This window comes from Amblyomma maculatum, chromosome 1 (assembly GCF_055883805.1).
Source record: "Amblyomma maculatum isolate TAMU_Amacu chromosome 1, ASM5588380v1, whole genome shotgun sequence".
NCBI classification, from domain to species: Eukaryota; Metazoa; Arthropoda; class Arachnida; order Ixodida; family Ixodidae; genus Amblyomma; species Amblyomma maculatum.
The window spans coordinates 103,654,607-103,673,962 of NC_139344.1; the positions used below are offsets into that span (position 1 = coordinate 103,654,607).

At 44.9% G+C, this 19,356-nt stretch overlaps 1 protein-coding gene across 1 annotated transcript in view; it reads left to right on the top strand.

Annotated features, from left to right (window-relative positions):
- LOC146203363 (uncharacterized) overlaps positions 1-19,356 on the top strand; it is a 196,644-nt gene that overhangs the window by 34,007 nt on the left and 143,281 nt on the right. The window contains exons 3-4 of the mRNA XM_084585538.1: positions 1,742-1,900; positions 11,732-11,839. Coding sequence (XP_084441664.1) covers positions 1,742-1,900; positions 11,732-11,839 — 267 coding nt within the window. The remainder of the gene's footprint in view (positions 1-1,741; positions 1,901-11,731; positions 11,840-19,356) is intronic.

The window sequence follows — 19,356 nt, forward strand, 5'->3', positions numbered from 1 at the left end:
CCTTTAAGCAAGAGGTGCATATCATTGGAAAGATCGTGTCTCCTTGCCAAATAGCTTTCCTAATGGGAATATTATTACTTTATGACTGACTATGTTTGCTGTGCAGCCACTATAAATATATTCCGGTAATTTCACATATGACATATCCACACCTAGACTTCACGATACCTGCATTACGGTTGAGATTTCGACCGGGTCAAATGCTCTTCGAAATATATATATACCAGGTATAGGGGCTGGTTATGTTTTGTGCATTTTTCGATCCCGTGGTTGATAGCGCTGATATGATCTATTGTAGAGAAGCCATTACGAAAGCCTGCCTGACCTTTTGGTAGATTGAAGTGTAAGGTGTTCCTGCTCCTATTACCGGTTGCCTTAGTAAATACCTTGTACGTAACGAATAGTAGGCTGATCGTTCTACAATTCTTCAAATTCGTTGACGAATTTCGTTGACGAATTCGTTGACGAATCTCCCCAGTACTATTCATAGCTTGCTTAGAGGAAGTATTCAGAGACTTGGAATGGGAGCAGTTAGGGATAAGGGTAGATGGAGAATACCTCAGTAATCTGCGATTTGCTGATGACATTGCCTCGCTAAGCAACTCGGGGGATGAACTGCAAATAATGTTTGATGACCTAGACAGGAAAAGTAGAAAGGTAGGATTGAAACTCAATATGCAGAGGACTAAGGTAATGTTCAACAGCCTCGGGAAGGAACAGCAGTTCACTTTAGGTAGTGAAGTACTGGAAGTAGTAGGCGAATATGTCTACTTAGGACAGGTAGTAACCGCAGATCGGGACCATGAAAAGGAAATAACTAGAAGAATAATACTGGGATGGAGCGCATTTGGCAAGCACTCGCAGATTATGACTAGCAGCTTACCAGTATCGCTCAAGGGGAAAGTATACAACAGTTGCATCTTACCTGTACTCACCTATGGGGCTGAAACGTGGAGACTAACCAAAAGGGTTCTACTTAAGTTGAGGACAACTGAGACGGCTGTGGAACGAAAAATGGTAAGGGTAACATTAAGAGATAGAAAGGGTGCAGAGTGGGTCAGGGAAATAACTCAAGTTACCGACATTCTAGTGGAAATTAAGAAGAAGAAATGGACATGGGCAGGACATGTAGTGCGAAGAGAGGATAACCGATGGTCGCTGAGGGTAACAAACTGGATTCCAAGGGTAGGAAAGCGTAGCAGGGGGCGGCAGAAAGTTAGGTGGGCGGATGAGATCAAGAAGTTCGCAGGGGTCAAGTGGATGCAGTTAGCACAGAACCGGGTTACGTGGAGAAATATGGGAGAGGCCTTCGCCCTGCAGTGGGTATAGCCAGGCTGATGAAGATGATGATGTGGGCGTATTGTAGCCAGTTGTGACGATGAGTCTGAATGTGCAAACAACTTCACTATAGTCCGCGCCAACGTTGAAGTTGTGTGAAATCGCTGGTTTAGTTCAAGAAAGGGGAATGAACTTTATTTTAATCTTCTATTTATTAGATTTGTTTTAGTTTTCAGGTATGCGATTATAGTGTATACTGGCTGAATTCACGTGTTTAACAGTTTCGGCGAACACACACGCAGATAAAGGCTCTCAATGAGCTCTCAGTACTGGACGCCAGACTATGCGAATGGTGGGTTTGAAAGCAAGAACGCTCTCTTGTAATTGTGACAGGATCAGTGGAATTTCGCTACATCACTGTGATAGCTTATCGCATTCTTTTCGTCCTCTAACCATGCACCAGATCCTAGGGATGGCCATCTATGCTCTGCTCTGGGACTCGGCCAACGAGCTGGACAAGTTCCTCGTAACGGTGGCCTTCTTGCAGTGGATGACAGGCCTCTACATACATGCCACGATCGCCTTCTGCGCGACGGGAGCCCGGGTTCGCGGCCTGCTGCTGGTGAGCCGCGGCTTCATCTTTTGAATCACGCGCCGCTCAGCTCACTTTGCCAGTAGTCGATGCAAGGTGCTGTAACTACAATAAATTGCTTTACTATTCTCTTGGTTCGTACATTGCCTAGATTCGCGCTATAAGAAGAATAAGTAAACTAAACCGAGCCATATTAAACACTGGCTGTTCTCGTAAACTTGGTGCAAATTCAGCCGGTAGCCATGCACGAAGAGGCCATATGTGGCAGTATGATTTGCCCTAGTTGTCTGCCCACCACCCCTATTGCGACGGCGCTAAATGTAGGGCCAAAGTTTTATGTGTCAGTGGAGGGGAAAGATTTCTGGCACTGCGGTTTTCTAACCGAGACATGTACGCTGAAGACGAGCAACTGTGAGCTCGTCGCTTTTTAGCGCTTTGTTATGGCAAAGCTACTGAGTAGTAGTAGTACATCTGCACATGCGAAAAAGGTCAGTGTGAAGAAACTTTAAAGCCTCATTGATAGCAGGATGCTTCAAAAAACACGTCGCCTGAAAATGCACCCGGCCCTGCACCCTCGTCCATGATCCATGCAGCCGCTATAAGATACAGTTTATAGTTTCCGCAGAACAAAGAATGCTACCATGCGGATCCTTAGTCCGAAAGGAGGCGAGGAAAAAATGCTCTACGATTATCCTTTCATATCACTGCGTTAAACCAGCACACCTTTTGCACGCTTTTGTGGTCAGTAATTTTTAGGCGCCAAATGCGTGGCGATCCTGCCATCCGTTACTCTACCTCAAGGTCCCTGTTTTCGCCTGCTCTGGACCCTTCTTTCATCAAAGGGTCAGCTGCGATGGGGCGCTCGCAGTTCAAGCATAAGTGTCGCGTAGTGACGTGATATGGAGGGAGGGGGGGGGGGGCGAGGATGGAGCACATTTGGCGAACTATAGCTTAAGTGACATCACGGAACAGAGTCACCGTGACGAGAAGAGGGCTGGAGGGATGCGTAGGGGGTGGAAAAATATTAATAAAATAACAATGTATGAGCTCATGAGATGTTGAATGAGATCCATCGATGTGGTATATGCTAGGAAATATTCAGAGGCAGCGTTGAATGTCCTACAAATGGGCAGACAAAATCCATTGCATAGAGATTGGGCAATGAAGAGTTACGCGGAGGCTGTGAAGTTTGTCAAACAGTCTATAGTTCGTCTAGGAAGAAATATAAAAACTATAAATATAAAAAATATAAGAAATATAAAAATATATAAACTGGAACAAAGGAGAATTTTCCAATCGACGCCTCAGGGAACTAGACCCTGGGCTGCGCCTTCGTGTTCCCCCTAACAAAGGGCGGCGCGAAACAACACTGATGTGCCGTATGCGGCTCGGTGTTGCATTCACCAAAAAATGCGCTTATGTGATGAGAATGGCGGATAGCCCTAACTGTGAAAGATGCGGCTGCGAAGAGACCACACAGCATCTCCTTTGCGAGTGCCCTGCTTTTTCAAGCGAAATATATGCGCTGCGTTCGGCTCTGGACCATCTTGACAGCCGTCCTTTCACAGAGGAGAAAATCCTCGGCCCATGGCCACAGAAGGCGTCTAACGACAAAGCCTTCAAAGCACTTATGTGTTTTATGAGAGACACAAACTTGATTGAGAAACTGTGACTGTGCTCCTCGCCGCCTTACCTTTCCTATCATTCTCTTCTCTCTTTCTCCTTTAAACTCCTCATTCCCCTTCCCCAGTGCAGGGTAGCAAACCGGAAGCTTTCCTGGTTAACCTCTCTGCCTTCTCTCTCTTTCTCTTTCTCTCGTTGCGCATCTCCCCTGCCTATAGCAGGCTAAGAAATCTGATGCAGAGTCCATTGCTAGAAGCATTTGGGTGATCTACTCCATTAGATGTTCATAATGGGCACGTTCTTCTGCTTGGAATTCAAACACAATTGCTGCAATGTTTAGGCTGCTTCACCGCTGGGGCAATATGGATTGTTCACTTGTCCTAAATGGAACCGTAAGCTGTTTGTGAGATGAATCGGTGTTAAACCTAAGTTTCCCGGTGGCGAAGAAGCCGCCGCGTTGCAAGTAGAGATCTGAAATGTGTGTCGGTGAAAAGAAGGAAGGGGTAATGCTTTGTCGGTAAGTTCGGTTCTTTTCTTTGTGTGTATATCGCGTATCGTTTAGCCACTTAATACGCATCGACTTTCGGGAAGAAATTCCGCTTGTGGGTTATACGATGCTGAAGACCTCTGTGGACCGCTTCGTTCACTTTTATTGCGAAAGCAATACTACGACAGCCAAAGAGAGACCTCTGGTGGCCGCAGCTACGCCATAAGAGGCGTAGATACGGTCTCCTCATAAAAAAAAAAAAAAAAAATCAGCCTGCCATGACATTTCAATTCACGTTATCCCTATGCCTCGGGCAGGAGCTGCCACTCCGGTCGCTCCTTTCATATGGGAGGGTGATATCAGAATCAGCCTGACAGAACCGCTTGCATTCTCGTTCCCCTACAACACGCAGGCACGTCCATACGGCTTGGCTGAAGCGTGACTTTATATGTGGGTTGGTAGCTTACGCTCTCGCGTCATACCCTTAAAGTATGAGCTTAAGTGCCCCCAATAATGTAGCACCTTACACTGATAGGGCGTGATAGGGGAATAATGTAGCAGGCAAAAGAAGCTTCCGCCGTTGCTTTCGCAATTCAATTAGGGTTAATCAGAGCTAAACTGCAATTAATGTTTTCATTAGCCAGTATGCTAAAGACAGCTGGTATCCCCTGATGCATTATATAGTGGCCTGTGGCAACACCCCTTCATGGACCACTGCCTTGTCGTGGCGGAGGGGCTTGCGAAACTCGATGAAGTCGTGAGCTCTGCTGTGTAGGGAAACCCATTAATATAGACAGGTCACGGCAGAGAGTTCTGACAAATTGCGATTCACTTGAGAAGGTAATGGCAAACCACTCCAGTATTTCCTGCCAAGAAAACCCTATGGCCAGTCACAATAGCATTAATGATATGGCGCCGGAAGATGAGCCCCCCAGGTTGGAAGGCGTCCCATATGTTACTGGGGATGAACAAAGGGTGATTCCTAGTAGCTCCAGGCTGAATGAAGCGGCTGGGCTAAAGCCAAAAGGACGCTCAGTTGTGGATGTGTCTGAAAGCGACCGGAAAGTCCGATGTTGCAAGGAGATATATCACATAGCAACATGGAATGTAAGATCTATGACGCAAAGTAAACTGGATGTCGTCAAGCGAGAAATGGACAGATTGAACATTGATATCTTGGGTATCAGCGAGCTCAAGTGGACCGGAATGGGAGAATTTATTTCCGGCTACCATTACGTCTTTTATTGTGGGCACGAATCCAAGAGAAGGAATGGGGTCACTCTCATAGTAAACAGAAGAATGAGCAAAGCAGTGCTAGGGCACAACCCCAAAAACGACCGAATGATTTCACTTCAGATCCAAGGTCACCCTTTCAACATAACAGTTATCCAAGTCTATGCACCAACCACTACTGCTGAAGAAGCTGACGTTGAGAGATTTTATGCGGACATGCAAGGCCTTTTAGACCGCACTGGCTGCGTCATCAGACGTCGTTTTTCTCATAGGAGACTGGAATGCTAAGGTTGGGAGTGAAGAAATATCCGGAATTACAGGCAAGTTCGGTCTTGGTGAGCCAAATGAAGCTGCGTAGAGGCTAGTAGAGTTTTGTCAAGAAAACAACCTGACCATAGCGAATACTCATTTTCAACAGCACAAGAGACGCCTGTACACATGGACTTCACCGGACGGTCTGCACAGGAATCAGATCGATTATATTCTTTGCCGGCAGAGATGGAGAAGCGCTATACAAGCAGTAAAAACAAGGTCTGGGGCCGATTGTGGCACCGATCATAAGCTTCTTTTTGCCAAAATTAAGCTTCGATTGAGAAAAATGCAGAAATCTAGAAGGCCTTTCAGGTATGATCTGGATCAAGTTCCATCAGAATATGCTGTGGAAGTGAGGAATCGATTTCAAGAATTAGATCTAGAAGACAGAGAGCCTGAAGAGATGTGGACTGATGTTCGTGATATAATACGAGAAGTTGCTACTAAGGTAATTCCAAAGCAAAAGAAATGCAAGAAAGCAAACTGGTTATCTGAAGAGGCTTTGCAAATAGCTGAGGAAATGAGGAAGCAAAAGTTATGGGGGAAAGAGAAAGATACAAGGTTCTCAATGCGGATTTTCAGAAAATAGCAAGGAGAGATAAGAATGCCTTCCCGAACATACAGTGCCAAGCAGTTGAGGACAACAGCCAATTAAGGAACACAAGAGCTCTGTATAAGACAATCAAAGATATCAAAGGAAGCTTCTGTGCTAAGCTGGGCGTGATAAAGGACAAACAAGGCAAGGACCTCACTGAAGCCTCAGAGATAAAGAAGAGGTGGCAGAAATACACAGAAGAACTGTACAAGAAGGACCCTGATGTGCAAACCCAACATAAGACGGTTGTGATTACTGATTTCGAGCCGGGCATCCTGAAGAGTGAAGTTGAATGGGCCTTAGCCAGCCTTGCTAAGAACAAAGTTAGCGGAATTGATGGCATTCAAGCTGAGTTACTTCAAAACCTCAACCATGACGCTGTTAACATTCTGCATACATTATGTCAGAAGATTTGGACAACCTTGCAGTGGCCTCAGGATTGGAGGAGGTCAGTTTACATCCTCATTCCAAAGAAAGGCAGTGCCCAAAGATTGTTCGAACTACCGCACGATCGCGCTTATTTCGTATGCTAGAAAGTTGATGTACAATATCCTCCAAGGTAGGCTGCAGCAGTATGTGGAGCGGGAGCTTCCGGACGTGCAAGCTGGGTTTCGCAAGGGCAGAGGAACTAGAGACCAAATTGCCGACCGTCGCTGGATCATGAAAAAAGCAAGAGAGTTCCAGAAACCCATCTACTTCTGCTTTATTGATTATGCGAAAGCGTTTGACTGCGTAGATCACAGCAGATTGTGGCAAGCTCTCCAAGAGATGGGAGTTCCAATTCACCTCATCTGTCTCCTCAGGAAACTGTATGAAGGGCAAGAGGCCGCAGTCAGAACTGGGCGTGGTCTTACTGATTGGTTTCCGATTGAGAAATGAGTGAGGCAAGGCTGCATACTGTCGCCCTGCCTATTTAACCTATATGCAGAGTGCATCATGAGGAAGGCCGGTCTGGACGAGTCTTCAGCTGGAGTGGAGATTGCTGGAAAACGTATCAACAACCTTAGATATGTGGATGATACCACTTTAATGGCAAAAAGTGAAGTGGAACTTCAGAGACTTCTGATGCGCGTACAAGAAGAGAGTGAGAAGTTTGGGCTTAAACTGAACATTAAAAAGACAAAGATCATGGCGTCTTGCCCTATCAAGTCCTGGAGCATCAATGGACAAGAAGTGGAAGCTGTGACAGATTTTCTCTTCTTGGGCTCCAAGATTACTCCGGAAGAAGACTGCAGCCATGAAATTAGGAGACGCCTGCTGCTGGGAAAGAGAGCCATGGTTAGCCTTGACCACCTAGTAAAGAGCAGAGACATTAGTCTGCCAACCAAGATCCGTATAACTCGTGCTATGGTCTTTCCAGTTGTCATGTATGGATGCGAGAGTTGGACTGCGAAGAAGGCTGACCGTCGAAGAATTGACGCGTTTGTATTGTGGTGCTGGCGGAGACTCTTGAGAGTTCCTTGGACTGCCAGAAGATCAAATCAGTCGATATTGTCGACCATAAACCCTGACTGCTCATTGGAGGGTAAAATTCTAAAGTTAAAGCTCAGCTACTTTGGTCATCTGATGAGAAGAGAGGAGTCGCTGGGGAAAGATTTGATGTTGGGAAAGGTTGAGGGTCGCCGGAGAAGGGGTAGGCAGCTAACGCGATGGTTAGGTAGCATCCTCGAGGCGCTGCAGATGAAGTTATGTGATGTTAGGAAGATAGAGGCCGGAAAGCGTGGCGTGACATGGACCATAGGGTCACGAAGAGTCGGACACGACTGAACGACTGAACTGTGGCAACAGCCAAATGATTTTGCCAGGCAACGTAATGAGAAACCGGCTGGTGATTAGTCTTTTTTAACAGGTTGGATAGGGATTATACAACTGTTTCGGAGCCCGTGAGGATCACCTGACTGAGGTTTTATTGCGAAAGCAATACTACGACAGCCAAAGAGAGACCTCGGGTGGCCGCAGCTACGCTGTGAAGAGGCGTAGGTATACGGTCTCCTCATAAAAAAATCAGCCTGCCATGACATTTCAATTCACGTTACCCCTACGCCATGAGTAGAAGCTGCCAACTCGGGTCGCACCTTGCATATGGGCGGTGAAATCCTTCGAGATCAAGACGACCCAAGGTGGCGAGTACGGCACGGGGGGAAAAGTGTCAAGAGTGGTCTCGAAGGCAAGGAAGACGACCGCCGGGAAGAGCCCATAATTAAGATCCTCCTCAAGTGATGGCACGAGGGTGAAGACATGATCAATCACAGACCTGTTTTGGCGTGACCCGTTCATTTTTTTTCTGGATCCTGATTTCGACTCTGAATAAATCATGTGATTATACAGTAGATAATTCGCTCCATAAGCTATACTTATGCACATCATTAGGGCGATGGGCTGGAAAGATGCGTCGCTTGTTGGCTGCTTTGTAGGTTTTGAAACAGATATTTTTCGCCGGCTTCCGTTACGTAGGGACTTAGCCAGTCAATCAGGAAGTTGTCCATAAGCAAAGCGGGAGAAAACTTCTTCGCTCATCGTATTTTCCAGGAAGAGAAGAGCGGCTCTTGGCTTCGCCTCCTGGAAAATACAGCTTCGCCTCCTGGAAAAGCACGAGAAAATACAGCTAAGTATTTTCTCGTGCTTTGTTCATGGACAACTTACATTTGTGACACGTTCTGTAGACCCATGGGAAACCAAGGCTGAAATTCTGGTGTATCTGCTGCTGCTGCGCATGAGCAATATTGTTCGTGCAAGTCTTTCTGAAATCTAAACGCATCGAGGGGTGGTTCTTCAGGCCTCATTGAAACAGTACCTCTGCGCGGAAACGTGCTGACGCTGATGAAAATTAAAAAATGGCAGTCTTAAATGTTAATTTTTAATGTGGTAGCATTAGAGCCAACGTAACGAGAAAAGCCGACGCCGTCGTGCAGCCCAAGATTGCCAGATTTTCCGATAAATATCTCGTGGCATCGTTAAATTATTTGCAGCTGCTACAGGTCATGAGCACAGCGAAATGCGTTTTCCCTGCTGTATGAACAAAACTGTAGCTAGAAATTCCGGAGAAGCGCATCTTTTTAACAGGAAGTGTCAAAACTTCACTATACCAATCGTATATCCGCAGATCTACCCTCGGGAGGGCCGTATTTTTTGCTATCGTCAGTAAAGTTTCCTATTTGTTGTAAACGACAATCTTTACTCGACGCGATCTTTAGAAAAAAGGTCTTGCTTCGCGCACCATTCCCTTCCATTCTCCTTAAATATTTCTACAAGAGTATCTCACAATATTCCGCGGCTGCCTCGCAATTAAAAATTGACGTCCAAGTTTGCTGGACTTGCTCAAGGGTCGACTGGGAGGAGGAAAAGCTTGCTTGTGTAAAGTTTGTACCGAAGTTCTAAGAGCACCCTTCCCCGCCGTATACCTTGTCGTTTGCCTGGCAACCGAACTACGACAAATTTGTCGTCTTTTTTTTTTTTTTTTTTTTTTTTTTGGGGGGGGGGGGGGGTAGCCACGTGCACAGTGTGCCTTTCCACAACATATGCATCACGTGACTTGATGCGGAAGAAATGTATCGGGGGCTTGCTTTCAATCACATTGGTTTTGCGCGTGCAGCAAATTGTTAGTTTGCACCAGCTGGCTCACTGTGACGAACCACGCGGGGCTTAGTGAAGAACGGAGTCAGTGTTTGCTTTCGCGCCCTCTATTATGCGCCGTAGCGTTTGTGAAGTCCGAAAAACAACTGTGCAATTACTGTTCCCACTAATACAACAAATAAATGTTTGTTGGCGTGTGTGCTGGCTTCCTTGTGAAATGCTGCTCAGTGTTTTTATTTGTTTTTAGCATTCGTATATCATGTAGAAATTTGCCTAATCCCAGGCTAACTTTTGCGAAATCGTGTTTCGACGGTTTCAGATGAGTTATGCGAATGGTGACCGATGCCCAGTGCTCTAAATCGTAGGTGGCGTGCGGACGCCTGCTCACGTGCACGCCCTTACGATATTTGCATATAATTACCCGTTGGATAACGACGCAAAAGCGTTTCCTCCAACAAGCTTTACAACGTGGCCGCCCTTGACCGTTTTCCTCGTAACATTGCACTTTTGGCCGAGGCACGTAGCTGGTACGAGTAACGGCACGGAGAGGACTTTACTTCGCAGTCGTACCTCGCCACAACCGGCGACTACGCTTACGCGTGGCGATATTTACTCGCTCGCTGATCTTCAGATTGCTCCAAGAGGCCTCCCGCAGGGGCTTACGAAAAAGACAAGTTTTGCGGAGACGCCGTTGGCAGCTCACATCTTTCCCTTACGTGCACAGACAGAAGTGCACCTTTTCCGCGGCTTCTTTGAAGGCCAGAGTGAAGAAGAGATATTTTTCTTTTTTTTTTTTCTCTACCGCTTTGCAGAACGCGCTGGTAGAGGCAAGCTTAGTCAGCGATCTCTCTTTTGGAAACATCCAGCCGCGCACACCCGATGACCCTGAGCTCTGCGCCCGCTGTCACACCTTAACTTTCGTTTCAACCTCGGCGCTTGCAGGCCTGTTTTCCTTCCTTGACTGCAATGTGTTCCCTATAGGCGCGCAAAAAAAAAAAAAAAAAAAAAAAGAAGAAGAAGAAGAAGGGAAGCAAAAGACTGCAGTACAAATGCGTCGCCGGTAGAATACATACTGTGATGAAGTGGCGCTAAACCGGCACAACCTGCCGTCTGCTTGTGCTCAACTGCGGCGCTACAGACAACAACAAAAAAGCATGCGAACGCCATAGGAGCTATAACTCCACCTTGCTAGAAAAAGTAGAGGGAGGGATATTAAATATGGAGAAGATAGCACGGTGTATTTTCAGTTATGAACGATTGAAACATAAAAAGCACGGACGTGTTGCTGCGAGAAATTTGTCGGAGTTTTGCTGTACATATCGCGCGAGAAATCAATAATAAAACAATACAGTTGCTCGAGTACAGCAGAAATGAATGACATGGGACAAGTAGGCTTCTTCCTTCCTGAATGCCATACATATACTACGTCACTACCGATGTAATTCGTAAAACGATGCCGTATGACGAAGAGGCCAAGGGAATCAATATGCCAAATTAAAACAGACGTTGAGGCCCCAGAGATTGCATGTTAAATGCGTGATGTGGGGTTAACTATTCGTAGGGCATCGCCGTCAGAACTGCAAGTGCGCTAAAGTAATTCCTTTTATTATGTGCTATAGATTTAGACAAAGCCATTTCGCAGAGCAAGTACCTGCATGTTTGAAGTCACTCGAATACACTATTTGTGGCGAAATGCTTCCCGTTAATAATGAGCTTAGCGCCGACAACTGGCTTTCCAAGCAATCTCAAGTATTTTTGCTCTCTTATTCGCTCAGGAACCGTAAGGGTGCGGCCGGCTAAAGTCTACACTTTTTCGAGCCTGTACTTACTCCACCACTGCTATAGGTTACTCTACCGGCATTTATTGTCTACTGCGTGCATAATCACGGTGAGTCAGTAAAATCACGTTTCATACAGGCGACAGAACTCCTTCAGTGAGGTCACCAGATGATACAGCATCTGGAGTATTTAAAATGAAGAATTAATTTTCGCTGCCAGCATAACGCCTTACTGAATGTGCGTGCTCCTTCCTGCGCAGTACCTGCTGCACCACGGGGTCGGAGCCATCCTGTATCTGGGCGGTGCGGTCACCACCCTGGTGAGCTCCATGTACACGCAGACGGACGACATCATTCGAACGGCAAGTGTAAGCGCTGGATCTCTCCCTCTCTCCCTGAATGTTCCGCTCGTGAGCGAATGGGTGCGGCACATGTTCATCAGATGCGCAAAAGAATTAGGAACCTCTCACCGCTGCGTAAACCAGCACGAGCGTTTATTAGCTGTGAGCTGAAGTATATGGAACTCGCGTGACGCAAGTCTCGCACTGCGGCTGGAAAAAAAAAATTGCCTCTGCTTTGAAGACAGCGCCGTTTTATTGCAAGTGCGTATATGTCTATGCACAAACACGAGCTTCAGTGACGTTTGCGCTGTTTTTACGACTTACCGCGGGACAGGTATGGTACCCTGCGCATTATTTGCCGTGCGCGCGAATCCCGTCATCGAGAAGCACCAAAAAATAGAAGACTGAGACGAAGAATATCCGCTACATGCTGGGGACACGGAAAGTTGAGGTAGACAAGGAGGGATGAAAACGGAAAAAGCGCAGGTTAAGCTCGCACGCAAGGCAGTGCACACTGGAGACGTCCGCACCCGTGAAAGCTGATGTACAGCCGGCTAATGTGAAGCGACAATTTCCTTTCACCGCATCTCTATGTCATCCCGGTTGTATGCGGTCACGTCATCATACATGCACGACTCATCATCAGTGCTCTGGTCGTCACTTCTTTGCCAACCATCTTCTGTAAGGATTCATTACCGTCTTTTTGCGTCGCGTGTCCTGACTTTACCAGATACGTAAGACGGCGCACAGTTCCTTTCATTTATTATCCTTCTTAATCTGCAAACCCTGTCCGAGGATGCAAATACGCAAACTAATGTAGTGAGCACACTTCCTCGCAACTCTTCGTAAGTCTGCAGACACTGCCCAGACAACGATAAGCGCCCGTAACTTTCCAGTGAGTGCCAATTGCGAGTTCGAGTCATTGCGCAAAGATTAAATGCACGTATGCAATCGCGCTAGACAGTAGCTAGGAGCGATCAGGTCCAAGTTAAAAGAAGCAATAAATGGTTAATAGCACTCTGTGCATTTGCTGTGCCACGAAGATTTAACGTCACAGGGGAGCTCGCGAATGTTACTTGCGGTGGAAAGCAGCGCAAAAAAATTCGTATGGAACACCTTTTCGGTGACATGATGCGATAACGTTGGTGGGTCCTTTCAAAGGCCTGGGATCTTCTTTGCACAGTACTTCGCAGGCACAGACACATTTTTGTTTTTAATTTTCAGTTATTAATTCTTATTCATCACAATATAAACCAGGTCGCCCTTGAACGAAGTCAAACAAGCGTGCCTCAATGGCTTATTGGTATGCAGATGTCTGACTTGCATCGCTGTAGGGCCACAGGTTCGGACACCGTCTATTAGCACAATTTATTAGCGCAGTTAATTTACTTGCAATTCTTGAATGTCATAATGACGTGCTATTCATGTTGCGAGTGTATAACCACCCTTTATTTGAGGTTTTATCAATTCCTTATTTGAGGTGAACTAACTACCCTTTCGACCAATTCGAGATTTCTCGACTCCGCAACGACGAGCATTAACTGCGGTGCTCATTTTTCCGCTGACAGGGACCCTTAACGACATTTCGTTAAAATGCACGTGTTACCTAATTAGGTATGTCAGCTGACGATGCTGCGGGCAAAATATGCGGAAGTCGGCGCATCGTCGGTTAAGCACGGTGTATACCACTACACCCTGTGCTCCCCAGCCGCGGAGACGGCTCCGTCTGCCGCGTCTCAGTTTTTTTTTTTTTTTTTTTTTTTTTTTTACAGACCGCAAGAAACAAAAGGGAGAGTAAAAAAAAAGCACGTTTAGCGTGCCGCTGAGTTGCACGCGTCACTTCTTGCTTTTCGAAATGTTTTTTTTTTTTTCTATATTATATGGCCTGTCAGCGAAAAGGCGGTGCCCGCAAAACGCGTCAGCAAAACTTTTCCGCAAGAAAACGTCTCCCCATAAAAATGAATATGAAAAAAAATTTTACGGTGTTTGATAGGGCATCATTTAATGCGTTTTATATAGTAGTGAGGTTTACCTATTGTAATTAGTTAATTAATTATCTTTGTGGCCAAAATATGCCCTTTGGCGTAAGAGATCGAAATATAAAGGTGACGGCCTGCGGTACCTATAAATGCCAACAACTCTCGGTAGTGGGGCACATGTGTCCATACACATGTATCAGATGGTTGGGTAGGGTGATTGCAGCTTAAAAGGTGTAGCTTGCGTGCCACCCAAAACATTAAAAAATTTAATTTTGCACGCCAAAATTTTTAATTTCAGCGGCACGCTCAAATTAAATCAATTTAATGAGTTGAATGTTCCATTCGAAACCACATTTTGTGTGGATGTGTTGTGAAAAATAGCGCGATAGTGTGTAGAAAGGTTTGGTTTGTGGGGTTTAACGTCCCAAAGCGACTAAGGCTATGAGAGACGGCATTTCGGCACTGACATCGGCATTTCGACGTCGGATTGACTTAATTGACTCTAATCAATTAACTAATTGATTCGCATGCACCAAATTTTTCCCCAGCGAGATTTTTTTATCCCGTATCTAGTGCAGCCATTCGGTTTCTTACACCTCGTTCCGTTCGAACGTAATCCTGCCGACAAACTTCCGGTGACACGACATATCCGATGTCTGATTGACTTATTTGGCTCTAAATAATTAACTAATCATTCTGCACCCACGAAATGTTTTCACCAACGAGAGTTTTTCACCCTCTGTCTAGTGACCCAATTCGTTTTGTTATCACCCGTTTCGTTCGAACGGGATCTGCCGACAAACTTCTGGCGACACGACCTTGAAAAACATACCCACTTAATGCTTACTGGGCATGCGAGTGACGCGTGCTAAATGCAGTCGAGCGCTCAGTAGACCCACGGGTTAATTCTTTTCAAGTAGTAATTTCAAAATGTTAATTCTTTTCAAAAGGTAAGGCACGCTTGCTTGCATATACAATAGCTACAAGATGCAAAACGTGGCCATTCCCATAAACCTTCTCATGGAAGAGTACTGATTTTTCTAAAACATACAGCAGGCAAGCATACTCTGTGCTACTGTTATGAACAGTTGCGGCATCAAAAACAAACAAACAAGCCATCAAGTTCTCAGAAGATCAAATTCGTGTCTGTTCAGCGCGAGTGACTTCTACATTGCTGATAGTCCAGAGTAAGCTAAGGAAAACGCTGGTCATTCATAAACATCTCCAAAGGGCGAATAGTTTCGAAAATTAGGCCGCAAAACAGCTCAAGCTACACGTTGCGGAAGCTCCAGCTTTATTATGTGGGTCCAGATACATTTCATAACGATGTAGCATATAGTTTATGGCTTGCGGCATCTTGTGCAGAGCACAGATGCCATAATACCTCCGTAATAACACAAGCTGTGGTTTGTTTCATTTCATTGACTAGGTTATCAGTGCCGTACAGGCTTTGCAGATGCTCAAATTAGAAGGATGCTTAAGCTCCGCCTTGAGAGTAGACGCGATATCGCCTTTAACGCCGCTGTTTCATCCCACGAATGTTTGCGGTTTTCTTGTTTAAATCACTTATGTTTTTAAAATTATTATTCTTCTAGCAACAGCACACATTCCAAACACACGTTGGTAAGTCATGCGCACCACAACGCGCTCACTAGGTTCCCCTCTAACACGCTTGGTACCAACAACCCTTCGTGGTTACCGTTTGTCAATTACGTTTGGGAAGAGCTTTGTCAGTGTTTTTTGTATCTACTTCTTGTCACATCGCTGGTGGAGCGTATGATTATTTTTGAGAAATTGTCTAAGCAGCATGGTTTTCGTAGAAGTACTTGCTACCTAATTCATGCGAACCAATGGAACGGCGCAAGGACGCTATCGCAGGAAACAAGAGGGATGGAAATAGCGACTTCAACCGACTGGATTTATTGCGGAAGAAACCACATTTTATTCGCAAGTGTACATCAGGTATAAAACACTGCCACAAAAAGAATGTTGGGACAAAGAAGCCAGAGAAAAGATGTATTAAAGAAATGCATATTGCAGCCAAGACAAGGCATGAAAAAACAGAATCGCGATAAAATGGCTCATTGTAAGAAACTGCACATGGTCATCAAAGCCAGAACATGGTAACCAAGAAAACCCGATAAAATAGCAATCTCAGTATCTGCACGTCACCGTCCAAAAAAGAAAGCTTGGCACACTTGTATAAGCACATCGTCGTTAAAACTCAGCGACCAAGAACTGGGTTTTTTAGACGGTCACGCGTAGATACTGAGATTATTTTATCGTTTTTTTTTTGTTACCATGCTCTGGCTTTGATGGTCACGCGCAGTTCCTCATTTTATCGCGATTTTGGTTTTTCAAGCCTTGTTGCGGCTGCGATATGTATTTCCTTTAATACATCTTGCCTCTGGTTTTTTGTCTCAGCGTTCTATTTTTGTTGCAGTGTTTTATATCTGATGTGCACTGGCGTATAAAAGGTGGTGTCTTCCGCAATAAACTTAGTTGGTAGTAGGCGCTCTTTATATCTCTCTGCCTTCCTGTGATCGTGTTCTTGCGCCGTTCAATTGGTAAGCATGGTTTTTGTGTATACCAAGAGAATATTTAATCAATGTGAGCAGAAAACGGCTTTACAGAGATCTTATTGAAGTACTTTGGACTGTTCCTTTGTAACGGACTTTATACTCTTCTGGCCGGGGCAAAATGTATTGAAAGGTGTAAAACGGATGCCTCTACAGCCTGCTGGGAAAACGTTCTTCTCTAACTTGCATGTTAAGATATGGATGGCGAAAAAGGAAATCTTTGTGCCATGGGGTGTCAACTGCACCTTAAGTAGAAAGCCGGAGACTGTTGAGCATGTGTTTATATAAAGGTTTTTACATGTCATTTTCTTTTGGGAGGTTTTACGGAGAGCTCTGCAGAAAGCCTTTCCTGTAAACCCCCATGGAATTCGGTTCCTATCTGTAAAGAGTCATGACGGAGTTCCGTATGACATGATAATATCGTTAGGTTTGCTATGTGGAAACGCCGAATTGGTCTTTGCATGCAGATATTCATGCCAGAGCTGTGTGAGAGTATTTTGGGGATTGTGCCGACATAATTAATGTTTTGAAAACTCAGTCATGTGTAGCTGAGTTTATCAGTGTATGGGAAAAAGGACTAAGTTGAACCTTGTTTAAAAAACGCTGTAAACCGGTTCGCTGCAACGATTGGATCTGTCTGTGTTGTTTTATAAAAAAAAAAGAAGGAAAATATCCTTCATTGCTTATGTGTTGCTTGCCCGCCTTGAATGCAGAGAGCCTTGGTTCAACCAAATGGAAACAAATTTATTCTATCAAATTACATCTACTTTTTGAAATGCCCTCATTAGAGGAATCTCCTCGTCAATTTTGACATTATTTGGACTCCCACCCAGTACGTTTCTAAGCTTTATTGGAATATGTGATGTTAATATTCCCGCACGAGGTCATGGGCTTGTCCAATCAGAATTTTTCTCGACCACCGTCGTCGACGGCGTTGGCTTTGCGGCGGAACCAGTATATATATATATATATATAAAAAGTAGAGCTTAGAGGCCGTCTTAAGCCGGCCTCTAAGCTAACGGAAGAACCGGAAGTGGACATGGGAAGACCCTAACGAGGAGACTAAAAATGAAATTGACTTCATATTGTGTTCTGACTGGCATTATGCAGGATGTAGAGGTAATCGGAAAGGTACAATGCAGTGACCACAGAACGGAGTCTCGAATTATCTAGATTTGAAGAGGGAGCGGAACAGATTAGTGAGGAAGAAGTCCATCAACGAATTAGCTGTAATGGGAAAAGTAGAATTCAGGCTCTCGCTGCAGAACAGATACTTGGTGCTAACCGCGGAAGCCGACCTTAGCCTAGAAGCAATAAACTATAATTTAAGTGATATCATTACTGAGTGCGCGGCAGAAGAGGGTGATAGAATTGTTAGAGAGGATACCGGTAAACCGTCTAATGAGACAAAAGATTTGATTAATAAATGCCAAGCCAAAGTATAAAAGCCTCCAACCCAACAGGCAGGGTAGAACTGGCAGAGATATCAAAGCTGAACAATAAGTGCAAGGTGGCCGACGTAACGCAGTACAATATGTGGAAAGTTGAGCATGCTATAAAGAACTGTCGTAGCCTGAAAGTGGTAAAGAGGAAATAAGGCATAGGCAAAAATCAGATGTATGCACTGAGGGACAAGGCGGGAAATGTCATTGCTAGGACAAGATAATTAAGGTAGCCAAGGAGTTCTATACTGACTTCTATAGTAGTCATACTAGTCAAGACAAGGATGAAATTGGCTGTAATGAAGAGCAATCAGACGTTCCGCCAGTAATGACGGACGAGGTTAAAAAAAGCCTTAGAAGCTATGTAAAGAGGAAAATCGGTTGGTGAGGATCAGGTAACTACAGATTTGTTGAAGGACGGAGGGGATATCGTGCTAGAAAAACTGACCACGCCGTATACGCAATGCCTGATGACACCGAAAGTACGGGAATCATGGAAGAACGCTAACGTTATATTAATTTAAAAGAAAGAGGACGCTAAGGACTTGGGCGTCTCTCATAGCCTGAGTCGCTTTGGGACGTTAAAGCCCAAAACCAAACCAAGCTAAGGACTTGAAAAATTACAGACCAATCAGCTCACTATTAGTTACGTACAAGGCAGAGGTGGGCATTTGACTTCAAAAACCTCGACCTCACCTCAAACTCAAAAACTATTTGGCGACCTCACTCAACCTCAACCTCAGCAATTGAGGTTGAGGTCCCCCAAACGACCTCACCTCACTTTTCAGGTGACCATTGGCGACCTCACTCAACCTCACCTCAAACTCAAAATGTGAAGTTGAGGTCGGGCGCTTGATCTAAAAAAAAAAGAACGAATAATTAAATTAAACCGTAACTTAAAGCAAATATACATTTCTCGATAATCCTGGGATATTAGGCAAGACAGAATCTTGTCGTATGAAGGCTGTATTTAGCTCTTAATTTGATACAACAATTAATATTCCGGATAAAAGCAGAAAAACTCCGGAGACTATTTGTCCAGCTCTGCACTAAAGTAGAAATCTTCTCCCCCTCCTCGCCTGCCCTTTTTTGGTCGATTTCATTCTAAAGCCTACATGGGTACCACATTCGCATAGGCCCATAATTCAATAAAAAGAGTTTATCCCACCCGACCTACGTGAATAAGATTCGTACTAGGAATAAAACAAGCAAGTTCTTACTGTGCACTGAAAAGACAAATGCTGTTGACCCTAGTGATGATGACGACAATTACGATACGCTCTTTTTCTTAATTAAAAAAAACAAAAACAAATCATGGTTGCCAAGCTTTTTTTTTTTATTTACTGTACATTGTATCTTGCAACCGAATACATTAAATTAGGGAAAAATAGGAACATCTTAAGAAAATTTTGAAGAGGAACGCTGTTGACGTTATAAGGTCCTAACCGCCAATCCCTTCCCCCTTATACGCGGCTTCCTTTCAAGCGGCGGTGAAGATAACTTCAGTGTCCTATGTGTTTGTCGATAACTCTGTGATCCCGGGG